Source organism: Excalfactoria chinensis, chromosome 10, assembly GCF_039878825.1.
Source record: "Excalfactoria chinensis isolate bCotChi1 chromosome 10, bCotChi1.hap2, whole genome shotgun sequence".
In the NCBI taxonomy this organism is placed as follows: domain Eukaryota; kingdom Metazoa; phylum Chordata; class Aves; order Galliformes; family Phasianidae; genus Excalfactoria; species Excalfactoria chinensis.
In genome coordinates this window covers 5,103,669-5,120,075 of record NC_092834.1, presented here as the reverse complement: position 1 = coordinate 5,120,075, position 16,407 = coordinate 5,103,669, and the positions used below count along the sequence as shown (strand labels likewise).

Here is a 16,407-nt window from a genome sequence, read left to right as displayed (position 1 = left end):
CAGCAGTAGCCTGTAATTATACCCACCACAGGTGACAGTTACAAGAGAGCTTTGGTAATAATTTTAGCTGCCTGATCTGATGTTTATGAAGAAAGAGCCCTCTTTGTGGTCTGGCTGGAGTTTGCTATATTGTATTGTACTTTAGCTGTTTGATTTATGAAGCCCTTTCTTTTTTAATATATAACGTCTTGTGTCTTTTGAAGTTTGGAAGTTTTGTTAGAGATGACTGTTGCTCTTATACTGTTTTGTACATTTTCTACTTATTTCGTATATATTGTGTTTGTTTTGCCGTTCTTTTTTTTTTCCAGTGGGGTAAAATCCAGCCTGTTGGCTTTATTTGTTTGCCCAGCATTGCTGAGCTCCTGTTCCCAACCACGCGTTAACAGACACGCTGTGTGCTTTCACTTGTGAATGTAGGCACAGATTAGCATTGAATTGCTTTCTTATTTTTGTCCTTGGGTTTTACTTGCTTTACAAAGGTGAAATTTTGTATGTAAAAGTTTGTATTTGAAGTTCAGAGAGGGTTGTGTCTGAGTAAGACTCATGCTGAGCACAAATGTGGGAGAGAAGCTGCTTGCTCACCGCTGCTGGAAATAACTGAATTTCAGAAGCGTATGCATAGAATTACCTTTGTTGCAGAAGGCTGTTCACAGTGCAAACTATATGGGAGAAGGGCTCAGGTCAAGTGTCTGCTGTTCTTGATGTCAAAAGTGGAGAAATTGGGGGGGGGGGGGGGGGGGGAAGTAGGAAGTCCACGATATCTGTTAGGAAGTGAAGTCTTCATTAAAGGTAAGAATTATCTTACTCTCTTAGTGTGCTTCCCCTCACTCCCCCTCCCAAACGGAACTCAGGTGCATTGATTTTCTTTCAGTCAGGGTCTGGTTGGTTTGATCTCATCCATGTTACTTTGACCTGGCATCTCTTAGCACTTTAAAGCCCTCCGTTTTACAGGAAGGTTGCAGATGTTGACTATTACTTCCCGTGTTGTTGTTGGAGTAACCCTATCAGTACTTTGTGGTTTTTCTTTTTTCTCTAAAAAAGGCGAGTCCTTTACTTATAGTACGAGTAATATTAAAACAGCTCACTCCCTGGAAATAGTCAGGTTTAATTCTTTCTAAAGTGAGGGAATTAGTAGAGAAGTCTGTAGGGGTTTAAAGTCACCACAACTCCATTGACTTCAGCGAACTTACGTTATTCAGCATCGGTTAGAAAGTTAAGTCCTGCTCCAACATGAGCGTTTCCAAAGAGGAGGAAAATCCTGTAGGTGGCGATGGCCTCTCATGAATGAGCCAGCTTTGACGCTCCTGCTTTTGTCAGATTTTTCTGTCAGGTTTTCCTTCTTCTTGCTTGAACTATTTTATTGTTAATTCAATTCGCTCGTTCTCTCGGCGCTAATCTAACACTAGTTGCAGAAATGTTGACAACTGGAAGAGATTTCATGTTTGAAGGTAACGCGACGTTTTGGTTTTATGATGGAGACAGATGCACCTTGAGGGGTTTCTCTGGAAGCACTCTACTACTTTTTTAAATGAGAAAGAGTTGGATCCTTTACAGGATCTGAGAATAAAAGAGGATTAGTGTAGAAGCTATGGAGCGAAGATATTTTTTTTTAAAGCCTATTCTCTTTAGTTTTATTTCTTTTCATGAGCAACTAAGAGCTGCTCTGACTGAGGTTAGTCTTATGCAACTGGGACATTCCTAGGGTGTGGAACGTAAGGTTAAGGATAAAAATCATAATGAAAGTATCCTACATCAGATTATTACTATTATTTTAACTTCAGAATCCCAGAAATCTGTTTTTAAAAGTCAGTCCTATTGATTGTTAAGTAGTTCAACTACTACAGCAGTAAACAATTAGGCTGGCACAAGTAGCATCCCTGAGTTCTGATCTCTTTTCTCCCTGTTTCATTAGAATTTAGTGTATAAGTTGTAATTGTGACACCCACATTGTAGTCGAGCTTAGCTTGGTGGCAGATGCTCTTTTTTGTTTAGAATGCTGTGCTGTGATTTTAATAAATATGTAGAGCATGCAGTGTTTTGTACTGGTCTAATACGCTGTTTTATTTTAGCATGAACTTTACCCACGGAACCCCAGCATGCTTAATGAGAGATGGGTGCCATGTGTGAGCAGAAGCGTCCACCAAAAAAAGAAAAAGCAAAAACAACAAAACAGCCTTTATATGCTCTGCTAGTTGAGATGCAGAACTTTCTGCTTGCTTTTTGAGAGAAGTCGCTGTCTTCTGTACTTTCCTTCAGCTTTCATCTTTTAATGGAACAGAGGAGCTGCACAGCTTTGTATCAGAGCCAATTGTCAACTTTCATTAGATGCTGCCTATTGTTTGTTCAGATTAGAAATAACTGCATTACACTTTGACTTTGAAGACTTGTTTCTTTTTAAATATACTAGGTATACGTGACCTTTTTGTCATTTTTGATGCACTTGGCTTGGCAAATCTGAGATACACGTTTAAACAGCAGCAAGAAGCATTTGTAATGCAAGGGCTTCACAAAAGGCACTTTCTGTAGTTCTAGGAAAGTGAAACAAAGTCCTGCAACTTAATGCAGACTGTTCGTAGATTAATATAAAGTCACCTTAGCTGGGTTTGTGCATCAAATCCGTGGCATGGGGGAGAAGAAGGACCTCCGCACCCGTTATCTAGCAGTGGGTTCTTTTTAAGATCCCGTTATGTGTTGTCCTCGTGAGGAGTGTTCAGACGTGGCCTCTGTCAGAGAATGACAGCAAGGAGCTCTGATTCCATTAGAAAAATGCACTGAGCAAATTTCCTTCAAATGTTTAGAATATTAAATGGGAAATGCTAATATCACTCTATCAGTTCCGTATTTATTTGGGTTTTTTTTGCAGTGCGTGCCCATCAGGAATTAGATGGTGACTTGTTCTAGCAGTTAAGAAAACATCCCCAGATACTTTCTTGCCCACGTTTGGGAAAGTTATTTGCAGTGATGTATTTCAATTTCCTTAATAAACTAGAGCTGTCTTCCTAATTCCCTTTCCCTCAAGTCCCTCTAGAGGGGCTAAAGAAATGGAGTATTTTGAAATTATTATCAGATAACTGTTTCCACGAATAAAGAACCAATGTACGCCTTTTAAAACAGATTTATATTGCAAAGCTGGGAAGTAAACGGTGGTGACAGAAAGGGAAATATGAGATTATTAAAAAATGAAGACATTTTGCAGAGCTACTCTGGATTGCTTTATTTTTTTTCTTCCCCTTCTTTTTTCTGTTGGTGGGAAGTGGCAGCTCTGTGACTGCATGCACTGCAATGGCTTTCCTGTTATTTTAAAATTAGAATACCAGATAGTGGTCCTTCAGTGCCCGGTGAATACTGTCTTATGCGCTGATACCTATAGCAACACACAGGGAGTGACTATGAGATCAAATGCTCTGCTTAAAAAGCCTTAGGGAAGCATTATGTGTCTAAGGTCTGATCTATTGTCTGAGAGGTCGGAGAGTGTTAATGCACTCTGCAAAGATTAGACTCCCTCTCTAATTGCTCCAACACTTCCTTAAAGGATTGGGAGAGGTGACGCTCCGTGTCAGTTTTTGTCTTCCGACAGCCGTTGAAGTTTATCTGTCTTTCCACAGCGACCACTCGATCACTGCAGCCAGGCGGTGTCAGAAGTAAAAACCCAGAGTTTGGGTTGAGAGCAATGAATGCCTCTGCTTATAACTCTGTGTTTTTTTTAATACAGGTTTTAGTTACTTCTTGTAGTAGGGAGCAGGATTGGTCTCACAAGCTTTTTGGATTAAACGTGGTGAGGGGGGAACTCCTGGAGTCCCATGAAAACTTGAACTCGTTGAGTCTGATGAAAAGCCACTCAAATTCCAAAGTGGTTCAGATGATTGTTTGCATTTCTTATAGCGCAGCTGATGTTTCCCAACTGGATCTCTATGGAGCCAAGCCAGCTCAGGGAATAGCCACGGTTACGCTGTGTGTCTATAGAGCTGTGCAGTGCCACGGTCTGACTTAGCCAGGTGCTCGTTGCTGCTTATCCCAAACTTTTCCTTTCGCTCAGGAAGCTGGTTTGAGCTTCAATTTCAGCTTGAATTTCAGCTGGAAGCACCAAATGGTTTCGTTGTTTGCTTAAAGCACTGACCTACTGCACTGGGTTCTGTTGGCCAAGGATGCTTCTCCTGCACTTTAAGAGCAAGGAATGAGAAAGGATGAATGTGACTGGGAAAAGAGAGAGATGGTTCAACCCCAGGAGAACCTGGAACATGTCATGTTTCTGCAACAAGGCCTTGATGCTGGAATGTTCACAGTGGAGTAGCAAGAGGGGAACTGCACCCATCTTTAAACAATAATAAAAAAAAATGGGCCTCCTTGACAGGCAGATGTGCTGTTACGGTGCAGTTCACACACCACAGGGCCTGTCAAACAGAGAACTTTCCTGTAGGCTTTTTTTTTTTTTCCTGTGGTTTGGAAGCTTTTGAATCTGGTAGTGTCAGTGGTTTTGCTGGTCTTGTTGGTACATACAATCCATTTCGCGCATAAAAATGTATTTATATTATATTTATATATGACCTATATAAATACATAAATTTAAAGCATCCTTTCTAGACCCTGAGCAGATGATTCATACAGCTGTTCAAAGGAGAAAAGCTTGGGTTGTTTGGTGTGTTTTTTTTTTTTCCAAAGAAAAAACCCTCTTGGCTCTGAATCGGAAATTGAGGAGCAGAATTCATCAAGTGTATTCTGGTCGTTCTCACATGGGTAGTTCCTCCTTCCTTTTCTGCATAGCGTGTTCCTTTGCACTGTTGCTATATTACATGAAATGTTTCATCTGTATATAAAAATTAAAAATTCAAACAAAAATCTGGCCCACATGAAGAACAGGCCCTTTGGGCATATGGTTCATTATGCATATTCGTTTAATTACTAAAACACTTGGGATGTCTCTACTGCCCTTGCTTTCAACTTGTAAAGTTGGATCTGTTCTGCAGCACAGAATATGTTGAACAGGCATGTGTTATAAAGGACTTCAGTCTTCTCCTGTTTAAAACTCTGTATAATGTTCTTGGCTGGATTGATAGAATTTACTGAATATTAGTTCAATCCGCTGCATCAAAACATCAGCTCAGGATCTCTTTTCCCTTAACACCTTCCCTAACCCCAACAAGGCAAGTTTTACAGTGGTTACTTCATAGCTGTGTTTACTATCAAAGTAACACGAGACCGAGGCTTTGGATTTCAGGCACATTCCCACAAAGCACCTCAAGTCGCACGTTGAAGCTGTATAACTTTTATTAGCTAAGAAGGGATTGCTGCGATAGTGTGACTTTAATTGATTTTCAGGGCAAACAGGTGGTGATGGTTTCGGCATCCCCTAGTCTCCTGCCATTCCTAATTTGGAGCTGCACGTATAATAGCTTTATTAAAATAAACAGTCTTCTGGCTTTAGTTTTACCTGAACAGCTGCCTGAAATTGCAAGAGTCTTGCAGCTCCTTTCCCCTCCCCCCCTATATTGTTGCGTGTTTTGGAAAGCAAGATGCTCTAGGTCTCTTAGGGGGAAATCTCTGTTAGACAATCACATTGTCAATGCTTAGGATTTTTATTTTTTATCTATTTATTCATTTTGCATCTCTGCTGTTGTTGCTGATTTACAATCTCAACGTATTTACGATGTAATTCCAGGGAGTATCCCAGCCATCTCCACACATTTGTTCTGTACGGCAGTAGTTATGTCTCTTTGAAGGTTGTGAACCTGCAAAAAATGATGTGTTTTAATCACTCTCTCTGTTCTGAGTATACAGTGTGCAGGTGAGCTGTGAGGAAGGCTGGGATCCAGCTACGGTTCTTGCTCTCCTACTTAAGTAACATCTCCCCTCATAACAAAACAAACCAAAACATACAGCCTAAAAAAAGCAAAAGCAGTGCTTTGCTCCTTCTGTTCTGTTTCAGTCTGGAAGCAGCAGTGGAGCTGGGAGTGTTGGGGGCAAAAGCTGCAAGGTGGTTCTGAAACATTTGTGGCACCGAAGGACGTGGTTAGCGGGCATGGTGGTGATGTGTTGGTGGTTGAACTGGGTGATCTTAGTGGTCTTTTCCAACCCTAATGGTTCTATGATTTTTGTGTACAAGTGCCTTCGTATGTGGGTTTACTACAGCCTGCTTTTTTTCCATGCCATAGCTGGCGACTGCCAAGCACGTTGTATTATGAATTAAGTCTAATTGAATGTGCTTACTTGATTAGAAAGTCCTTTTTTCTTTCCTCGTTTAGTTCCAATATTCACTGTGAACATGAAGGAGAGAAGTCATTAAAGTCATTTAAGCATATTGCTTAAGTGTGTCTTTTGCTACCAATCGTAACCCAGTGTTGATAGTCCAAAGTTACAGAATGCTTCCACTGGGTCCTGTTACACTTACTGTACATTTACGTCACCATTTGACCCCTACAGCTAGTATTTCTCGCCATGTTAACAAATATGTCTCCAAGGTAAATGGACATCTATCGGCTTAGGTAATGATCTTTTTTTTTCATGACCCTTTTAAGGTGTTCACCCTATCCAGAATAAATAAAATTAACCTACATTTTTTTCCTCCTTTTAAATAGCGCAGATATTTTTTCTGACATTTGCTGGAAGAATTATTTACTACACGATCAGGCTTTTAACTCTCATAGTGCCTGCCTTCCCCGAAAACAGATCATAACTTTCTGAATGAGACTGATTCTTAAGCTGCAGCCCTACTGATAAACAAACCAAAACATCAGAGATAAAAATGACCGTTTAATTTAGCTACAATATAAAACAGCACATTTTTGTTTGGCATGCCTCCCTCCCCTTTGTTTTAAGACCTTCCTCCATTGCCTTTGTCTGTCATAGTTGTCCCTTAAGAAAGAACATGCAGATTTATTCTCCTGACCCACTCCCAGTGGACTACCCTAAAAGATAGAAAACTGTTGTAACATTATTTCCCTGTCTCTTTTTTTTTTTCCCTCTTAATTTTTAAGCTTTGTTGCTTGAGGGTCTCTAACTGTATTTTACTTGGCTCAGGAAATGTAGAATATGCTAGAAAAAACATGAGGGAAAAATTAGAGCAGTCAGCATGGTAGCAAACAGCTATTTCTTCAGCGTCTTCAGCCTGAGAAGATGAGAAGTCTTTTGCTGTAAAACTGTAGTACATACATAAATATAGAACCCCCAAACAACGGGTGTTGTGCTTGTTTTTGTTTTGATTCCCCCCTTTTTAGGTTAGGGATAAAGAGGAAGTGCAACCTCAAGAGAATTGTTTGGAGGCATCCTGTGGAACTTGTGGTGGGCCGGCGTGCTTTGGGGTTTTAATGTATGTGTCTTAAAGGAAAAAAGACAGCGTGTCTCCTTCAGACACCACTTTCTGTGTTGAGAATAGTTGTCCATGATGATGTTTGATAGACAGTCTTCAGATACCTGCAATGATACATATACGTTGTTTCACCTTGTTGATTATGTGAGTGTATGCATGGGCTAATGGCTCTAAGGTGTGCCGGGAGAGGTTCAGGTTAGATATTAGAAGTTTCTTCTCAGGAAGTGTGTTGGGCACTGGCACAGGCTGCCTTTGGAAGTGGTGGAGTCACCATCCCTGGAGGTGTTCAGGAACTGAAGGATATACAGTTAGAGGGCATTGTGGGGATGGGTTGGGCTTGGATCAGGTGATCTGAGGGGTCTTCTCCAGCCTTCATGATCCTGTGATTCTATGGAATTTTGATTTACAAACATAAGAGATATTATGAGTTTGGTGAAGTAAACCAAGTGGCTTTTCCCTGACCCCTCATGAAAGAAGGATCTCTAAGGATTTTGTTCTTAATTTCCTAGGCAAGCTAATCTGATTAATGTAATAAAACTTAAAATAATAAAAAAATAAAAAATAAAAAAAGGAAAATAAACTACGTTTTTTTTTCATTCCTTTGCTTTTAGGTGTTGGGTGAAGTTGTTTCGTGTTTAGTGCTCGTTCTGATTCCAGACATTTGTTAGGAGTGAAGAATAAAAATCCACTGGACTTGTTAGTAACATAAAAGCAAGTCATCCAAGCAGGGACGTTTTGTAAGTGTTTGCAGTCAGGTATTCTTAAGTGTACCATCAGAGCCTTCCCTGGTTGAACTGCAACAGCAGTGTCCCAAGATGATGGTGGAGAACAGACCATAATAATACCAGCTCTTCTGAGTTCACTGCGACTTTGACAGAAAAGCGTGCTGTTCGGTAAGCTCCCTTTCTTGGAATCCTGTGATTGCACATGAGTCACAGTTTTCATTTAAAACACAAATGAGTTTCTACTTCCAAGCAGCAGCACAGAAAATGCGATCCCCCTGAAGAATCTAAAGTAGGCACTGATAATAAAATAAAGGGCCCTGTTGCACGTTGACTCGAGTAGTATGAGATTTCTTTTATGTTCTTAAGGGAGTTTTTTTGGTTGTTTTGCATCTTATATTGTTGGAAGTAGGGAATATTGTTTTGGGTTTTTGGTTTTTTTTGTGTATTCAAACTGCTGTTAAGTTATTGACCCTTGTGAATACAGTTCCAATCCCTGTGTATTACTTCGAATGCTGTATTTTGACACCCGTTTTCCTTCTTGCATTGTCATATATATGTGGAGCAATGCAGGGATAATCTGTAACGTAGCATGAATGTTTAAAGATCTCCATTCCTTTACATCATTTCTGATGTTGGTCATCCCCGCTCAGTACAATGCATGTACCATGCTGCTGTTGTGGTGCTCTGTGTTCTTTTGCTAGGGACACAAAAAGCAAATTGAATCTAAAGTAAATAGGTTTCTTCTGACAGTACTGCTTTATTTAAGTGTAATTTCTCTTCCTGCCATGCTCTTTGGTACTGCATCACAATGAGTGAGTGACTCTGCTCGTTACCAGCTTGAGCTCTGCTCAGGTCAGTAGGTGCTCTCAGCTGAGCATGGTATGGCAAAGTAGTGTCCAATGGAAAGAGGGTAATAGGAAGGGTGGTGGAGTGGGACTTTGGAAGAGTCTTCAAAAACCGAAATCTGTGGGAAGGGTGATTTAGTGGAAGATATTTTCTGTGTGTCAACCACTGTTTGCTGTGCCTCGACATGGAGCTATTTTAGACAGGTTTCCCCGACTGCTCAAAAAGTCCTTTTCAGTGTTCTCCTCCATCAAGTGCACGCGCCGTTCCATGATCACAAAGATGATGACTGCATTCACATGGCTCCTCATGCTGTGCTTTGATTTCCATTACGTGGGTTCAGCACCTTCTTAGCACCTTATCGTGCCTGTTATCTCAAGGAGATGCCTCAGTACGTGCAGGTATGTATGCACACATGCACAGGTTTCCTGCGCTAAGTAGGTATGTCCATTCTCCCTTCAGCTCTTTTAGTCTCCCTTTCTAAGGGCAGGAATAAGTATCTGTCAGAAATAATTTGTTGTTGACGAGCTTATTGCCTCAGAGGGATTTGAATGCCCTTTTGGGGAGCTGGTGTCTTATGTTATTGGTTGGTATCCTGTATTTTAGGTCAGAGGGTCTGAAAGCTTAAAAAGAATGTGCTAGGTAGTTCAGAGTCCATTTGTGATGACATGGAGATAAGTTAGAAACATCTAATTCCTCTTCGCTGTAAATAAAGGGAAATGTGCCTTTATGCCTCTAATCAAAATCAGCGCTTTGATTTGGTTGAAAACAGAGAACTTGGAGTAGCATTAGCTCATTTGTTTCTCCTGACTTTTCCTGAATTGCATAGGCCGCGTTTATTAATGGTGAGGAAACGTTTGACAAAGCTGTTAGTCATTTAGAGTTCAGTCAAATCGCGTGTGGTTTTGGAACCTGAAGTTTCAAATAATATTTTTCACAGTTCCACTGATGAGGCATTTCATTAGCATTGGAGCCTACGCTGCCTGAGAAAATAACCTTTTACCATAGGTTTCTTGCATGCATTTAATCTCCTTTCGCTTTATTTTTTCCATCCGATGGAATGCATCCCTCTCCTTTTCCCATCGCTGCTGTTCTTCAAGAATTATTCTGTTGAACAACATAGCATTTGCTACTTCTCTAGAAAGAGTTACTAGGCCAAAAAAATCCTGGTTTTAGTTTAAAGAGAAAAAAAGAGATACAATTAATAAGTAGAAAAATTACACAGAAAATCCCATTTAACGCTAGGTTTCTAAACCCCTTAAAACTATTCTGTCCCATGACTGTGGGTTTGCTGGTGACAAATGTTTTATGGGCATACTTTAGTAGACACCCGTCTAAAATCTGTTCCTAATAGTCAGATCCTAAATTGGAACCAGAGGGGCAGAAAAACCAGATTTGAAATGTGTTTCTAAAGGTTTGTTTTTACTTTCAGTTGAGACTGCCTTCTCTCATCTTTTGTACTGCTGTCAAAAGGGCCACTCTCGTGGTTGTTCAAACTCCATGCTTCTTGACAGGAACAGTTGGACCCCTCTTCAATGATTTTCAGATGAAACAGCTTCCAAACCTCCAGAGCTTTAACTTGTAGTTATTAGGCCCTTTGAAATAGCAACACATTAATCAGCTGAAATCGAGTGGTCCTTTCTTCAAGGCTGTGATGTTGCTGTTCTCTTCTAGGTAGAACTCTAGTCTAAATATTACTGTCAAGAGCTCTTTTTTTCCCTTCCAGATATGTCTGTCTCATTCCTGCTTCTATTTTGATAATTGTTTTATAATGTTGTGAATTAAACTGTTCAGTTCAATAATAGGCTTTTATGTTCTCAAATCGCATTAGAAGATGTAACACAGAGAGCTAGTTTTTGCTTGTTGACTTTTAGAAATCAGCTGCTGTCGTTTTAACTTCTCTCATGCACAGTATGAAGCCCAGCACAAAAGATGTCAGTGATGTCATGGATTACGTTTGACCGAACTTGGTCTAACGGTGATATGAAATGTGAAGAAATAAAAGTATGGTTTGTTAAAACCGGATCGTTTGGATCAGGGGCTCTTGGATGCTGTCCTTGATTTATGTGAGCAAGTGATCTGAACCTGTTAATGATTTCCACTACCAACCTATGTGTTAGGAAAATAATAGACAAGGGCCTAAAAGAAGTTGGGAAAACATCAATCCTTGCAGTAACCATTGTATATGTCAGCAGCTGAACCATTCTTCAGTTTTGAGAAATGGTTTTGGTAGAAAATCATTTAAGGGGGAAGTTGTGGGTGCTCATTTTGTCCAATACCGCTGAGGAGGAAATGTAAGCTTCAATGTAGTGTTCTTTCTCTTTTGTATGAGCATTTTGGGACTTACCTGGCACAGGCTTTACAATATGCACCATTGCTACCATGACAGCAGTGTGTGGCTTTATGGACACTAAAATGCCAGATTTTGTCAGACTGCACAGCTACAAAATGTTAACGGGATATTGATGGGAAGGGTCAACCTCTACTGCCATACCACCAGCATCCACCTATGATGTCGTGGGTCAACATAATAAAATAGGAGGCATTACTTTCAGAGCAGCCCTTGCACTTGGTATTCTGGGGCTGCATGAGAACTGAAAAGCAGGATTTGGGCTTATATAGGAACCACTTTGCAGTCTGATGCCATAAAACTACTGAAAAGGCTGTAGGATGCAGAAATATATCTATTTACTGTATAAACATGCTTTGAAATTTTATTATGTACTGTATGTTCACAGCAATTGTTTCCCATACCTCCAAAGCTAAATAATTTTTGAATAGCTAATTCAGTTTGTCTTGTATCTGTGTTCTGTCACAACAATGTAAGTTGCCTCTATTGCAATGGTAACAGTAAAGCAACTCTTCTTAAGTAGGTGTCGCCATCTGAATTACAACTCAGCAGCTGATAACTAGACAGCGTTTGAAAGGAAGCAACAATATGCCTCAGCTATCAGTTGAGCCTGCACTGAGATTTTGTAATTAAATTTTAAGTTTTATTTAAGGTCTGAAACTTAATAATACACAGAATATACTGTTGGATCTAAAATCACCAAGGTCTTGATTTTCCATCTTGCCTAAATGACCTGTGATTGCAAGGTTGTATTATACTTGCAACAGAGCGGAGTGACGTTCGTATAGGATGGTGACAGATGCACTAGAATTGGTACAAGTCCTGCAGTTGAATGAATGAAGAAAGGTTCTTCAAGGGCTTCAGTGACTCCTGTAGGAGTCAGCATAGCTGACTGCTGCTGGAGTCTTTGCTGCGCTGAGACAAGAGTGAATTCATCTAGACCCTGAGGAGATGATGTATATACAACCTCCTCCAACATGCCAAAACAATATGAATTTCTTAAAAGTACTTTCATAAGGATCAGATATATATATATATATATATATATATATACATATATATATATATATATATGCATGTGCATCTATTTTTTAGCTATCTATATAAACCCAAGGTATATATAGATACATATTTGCAGTAACATTTATTGACCTATGAAAAGATTGTTTTAGTGACCTACAAATGCCAACAACAGGTTGACAATCTAAATCCTTGCACAGAAACAGTTAAGATAGAATCAGGTTGGCTTTAGAAAATGTGACCCCTGTTTGGACAGGGCTCTGTGTATGGTCATTGTCTCTTGGTTTATGTTCGGCCCCTGGTAGATGTGAACTGACCGACTGTCAGATGTCAGGCAAGACTTTTTGTTTAAAAGTTACAGGAGCTGCTGTTTTGTAGGGGTGTGGATTCTCCCCATGGGATGCGGTGGGAAGTAGTGCTTTGGTGTTTTGGTGTGGTGTGGGTAGAGTCTGGGGTCTGTAACACTATGTATGTTGCCATAAATAGCTTGTTCTGCAAATGCCAGCCTTGCTTTTATATAGAGTCTGACATGCTGAGGGTCAGTGGAGCTGGAGGTTTGGCTTGCTGATCACCCACAGTTGTCCTCTCATGACAGTTTGAGATGTGTGTTAACCAGAGGATCTGTCTCGCTTTCACCTGCCTGTGTTATTCCAACAGTGTGATTTTTTGTTTCTGATCACTTCTGAGATTCCTTCGGGGGAAGAAAAATCTGATAAATGTTTTTGTGCCTACTCTCTAAAAGAGACTGGTTAAGATTTACCTTAAAGTTTCTACCAGCGTTACTCAGTTCTTCTGAAAATGCTGTGAGTAGAAAGGGAAATGGGATCACAATGTGCATTTTATGACAGTTCTGGATTTAGTTTAACTTGCCAACCACGAAGTTTGGAGTCTGTTAGTTTATCATTGGTATTTGTAAGACAACATTGCAGTTTGGTTTGGTATCATGTTCTTGAAAAACCTTAAGTGCTTTTTAAATCCCCATCACAGTGGTTACATGTTTCGCTGTTTCAGATTACAGAGCAGAACCTCAAAATTTGGCTTCTACTTTTGCTGTCGGTGGGTTTTATCAGATACTGCCCTTGTGGTACGGGCTCAGATCTTCTCTGGGTAAAGAGGCCCCAAATAACCAGTGAAATCAGAATATGCTTTACTGAAAAATGGTGGAGTCTGGAAACAGAGAATGGAATTTACGGATTCCTTCCCAAAATAAAGCATCACATGCAGACAAGAGCCTTGCACTCTCAAAGGTCTTTGCAGTGCTCTACCAAGAAGTGCGGGCGGACTAATGGTGAAGTTCCATTTGCTAAGCGTATCTCTTGGATTGACTGAAGAGGTGGATGGCTCCTGTTGCACAAGAGGAAGAAACTGTCAGTGAAAGACTTGCTGGCAATTAGGGTTTGATGAAGTGGGACAGATATAAGTGGGTCTATTATGCTCTAGCATTAATGACAAGGCTTTCAGGCTTGAGGAAGTCCCAGGATGGAGTGAACAATGCCTTTGGACCAACCTTATGTTCATAGATTTGTACTTCACCAAAAAAAGGGAACGAGAAGCAAACAAATAGCAGCCTAATGGATTCAAACAGAATAGAATGAGTATGCTTTTCAAGCAGGCTTCTTTTTTTTGCCAAAATAAGAAATGAGTGAGGTTAGCAGAGATTCAAGGATGCGTGTACATCAGGATAATGGCTGAAAGGCTTTCTTGCATCACATTCTCTTTAAACACCTGGATGTGTTCTTTTCTGTTGCTTTATTTCTCCCAGGTATTCGTGGTCACCGTATGGAGTGTCGAACTGTACATGGTGCCCCTGGCTCTGCTGGTTCTCTTTGCATACAACTTCTCCCTCATCAGAACAGGGAAGATCAACAACACCCAGGATGCTCAGGCAAGTAAAATGGCAGTAATGTTTCTGGCTTGAATTTGTCCTTCAGCAGAATGTCATGCATTTTAATGGTATTAAGCTAGTTTTGCAGCTAAACATCTTTATTTCAAAGTTACTGAAAAGAGCCCTCCGCCCTCTCAATTTTTTTAATTCAATTCAAGCAATAAACCATTCAATATAGTACAGAGAAGAAGACAAGAGAACGTGTAGGAGGGAGATTTCACTTGAAAATATTTGCAGTTATTTTGTAACTATGTTGAATTAAGAAGGACTTGCAATATGACAAGACCCCAAAACCCGTGCCCCCGCTGCTCTTACACTTTGCGTCACCCTGATAATTCATGATTCACAGGGGAGGAAAGTCAATTCAAGCTGAAAGAGAAGTTAGCTGTTTTCTAAACCTTGTCCTGGAGCTTAAAGAAGAAACCCTTACTCCTCCTCCAAGCCCCCCCATTTAAATGACAAATATTTTTTTGTGGAAGTTGGTCCTCAGTTCTTTCAGAAGTCCAGAATACAAAAATAATTGCATGTTGCAAATTGCATATGTTGAGATATGAAACTCTGACGTTGACCACTGTCTTTACTTGCATAACTACGATAATTACAATGAAAGCAGGGAATAAATTTGTGGATTCTTATAACATTCCATTTATAAGTTTATCATCAGGCTGAATTAACTCTTATAATTTCTGATAAAAAGATGATTGACACTTGGACCCCTAATGGCTGCCTTTACACAAATGAATTGCTTGAGACATTGTATCCTAGGATTAAAAAAAAACAAGTTGATTGCTGTTGTATGAGTTTTAGCAACAAAAGCTGCTTCTAGTTCAGTTTTGACCCATTCCCAAATGGAAGGATTGTTGGAACATGCGGAAAGTTATGCTGTAATGACAGGGATGGAGGTTTGATTTGAAAATGAAGGGTAAGAAAATGCATTTTTCCAAGTCCAGAATAACATAGAAAGGTATTGCACGTCTCTAGGGACTACTTTATTTCATCAAGAAATGAGGACTACTCATGTGGGAGAATCTCAGCCAAACATTTCTTTTTATTGTTTTATTTTAAATACAAAAGGCAATACAAAATCTTGCTAGGTTGCCTAGGAAAAGTGCACAGAGACTACCATTCAACGCCTGTCACTCATCCTATGGTGAGTTTATTGCATGTTCAGGTGAGGACAGTCTCACACAAGTCAGCAGGATTGAACAGCAGATCATTCCCGTGGATGCTACAAGAGGACCATATTCGCAATTCCAAGTTAAACAGGAGGGAAGGAAAGTTGAACAGAAAATTGGCCCTTTTTGGTCACATATCCAGTGTGAGCAGTGTGGTGCTGTGAAATTCAGGGGTGTATTTTGCGTAAGAAAAGTTACACGTCTGCGTGAGTGCTTTGCAAGATTGGGATCATATGGAACAAGTCATCAAAGTGCCTTTAATATTACCTGATTCCTTTTTTATGTGTGCCTATGATTCCAACCATCTGTAGGTCAGAAATAGACAATCAGGTGCTACCTCTAGTCACATCTGTCCTGCAGATGACAAAAGTTAATTTCTTCAAAATACCAGTGCTTTTTTCATAGTTACTTATTTATTTATTTTTGTTTCTTGAGACCTTGGCTACATGTGCAGCACTTTTCATGTGTAGTTAAGGAGAACAAGAGTCTTTAGAAGAGAGGACTTCATATTCTCACTCCAATTTCTGTGCTATAAAATGGAGATAACAGTATTAACCTTATAGGCATGAACCAATTGCCAGGACGTTAAGTGCATGAGTATTGGTAAAACGCTTTATGATTTACAGATGGGAGCTTCTATAGAAATGTAAACCATGGTCACTGTTAACTTAGGTACTCTGAGTGTAGTAGAGAGCTGGGGTAAACCCAGGTATGAATACTGAATACTAGTTGCAGCTATTTTGGCAGGAAAGCTAAAAACCGAATCCCAAACCTTTTTTGTTGTCGATTTTTCACCTTTATTTAAATTTTTAATATACTGATGGAAATATTAAATAAACAAGAAAAACTTGGAGGACCCTATTAAAGACCCAGTTTATAAAATACCTGAATTAAAACCCAACCGCTCCTAATTTCAAGCCATGAGCGAGCCTTTTGTTTTCCTTCCCTATCTATCAGTGTAGAAGTTAAAGGGAGGGAATAATACTGCATAGAAATCTGATTATGAATCATGAGATTGATTATATTCATACTAATGTATTTTCTACAATCTAATGCTTTGGTAATGGCCCTAAAGGGAGAGAGCAGTCATTGTAACAGTGAGGATG

General features: G+C 39.8%; 1 protein-coding gene across 2 annotated transcripts in view; it reads left to right on the top strand.

Moving 5' to 3' along the window:
- Positions 1 to 16,407, top strand: part of MCTP2 (multiple C2 and transmembrane domain containing 2) — a 104,874-nt gene that overhangs the window by 68,510 nt on the left and 19,957 nt on the right. For both annotated transcript variants that reach the window (XM_072345870.1, XM_072345871.1), the window contains one exon: positions 14,004 to 14,126. In XM_072345870.1, the coding sequence (XP_072201971.1) occupies positions 14,004 to 14,126 (123 nt within the window). The remainder of the gene's footprint in view (positions 1 to 14,003; positions 14,127 to 16,407) is intronic.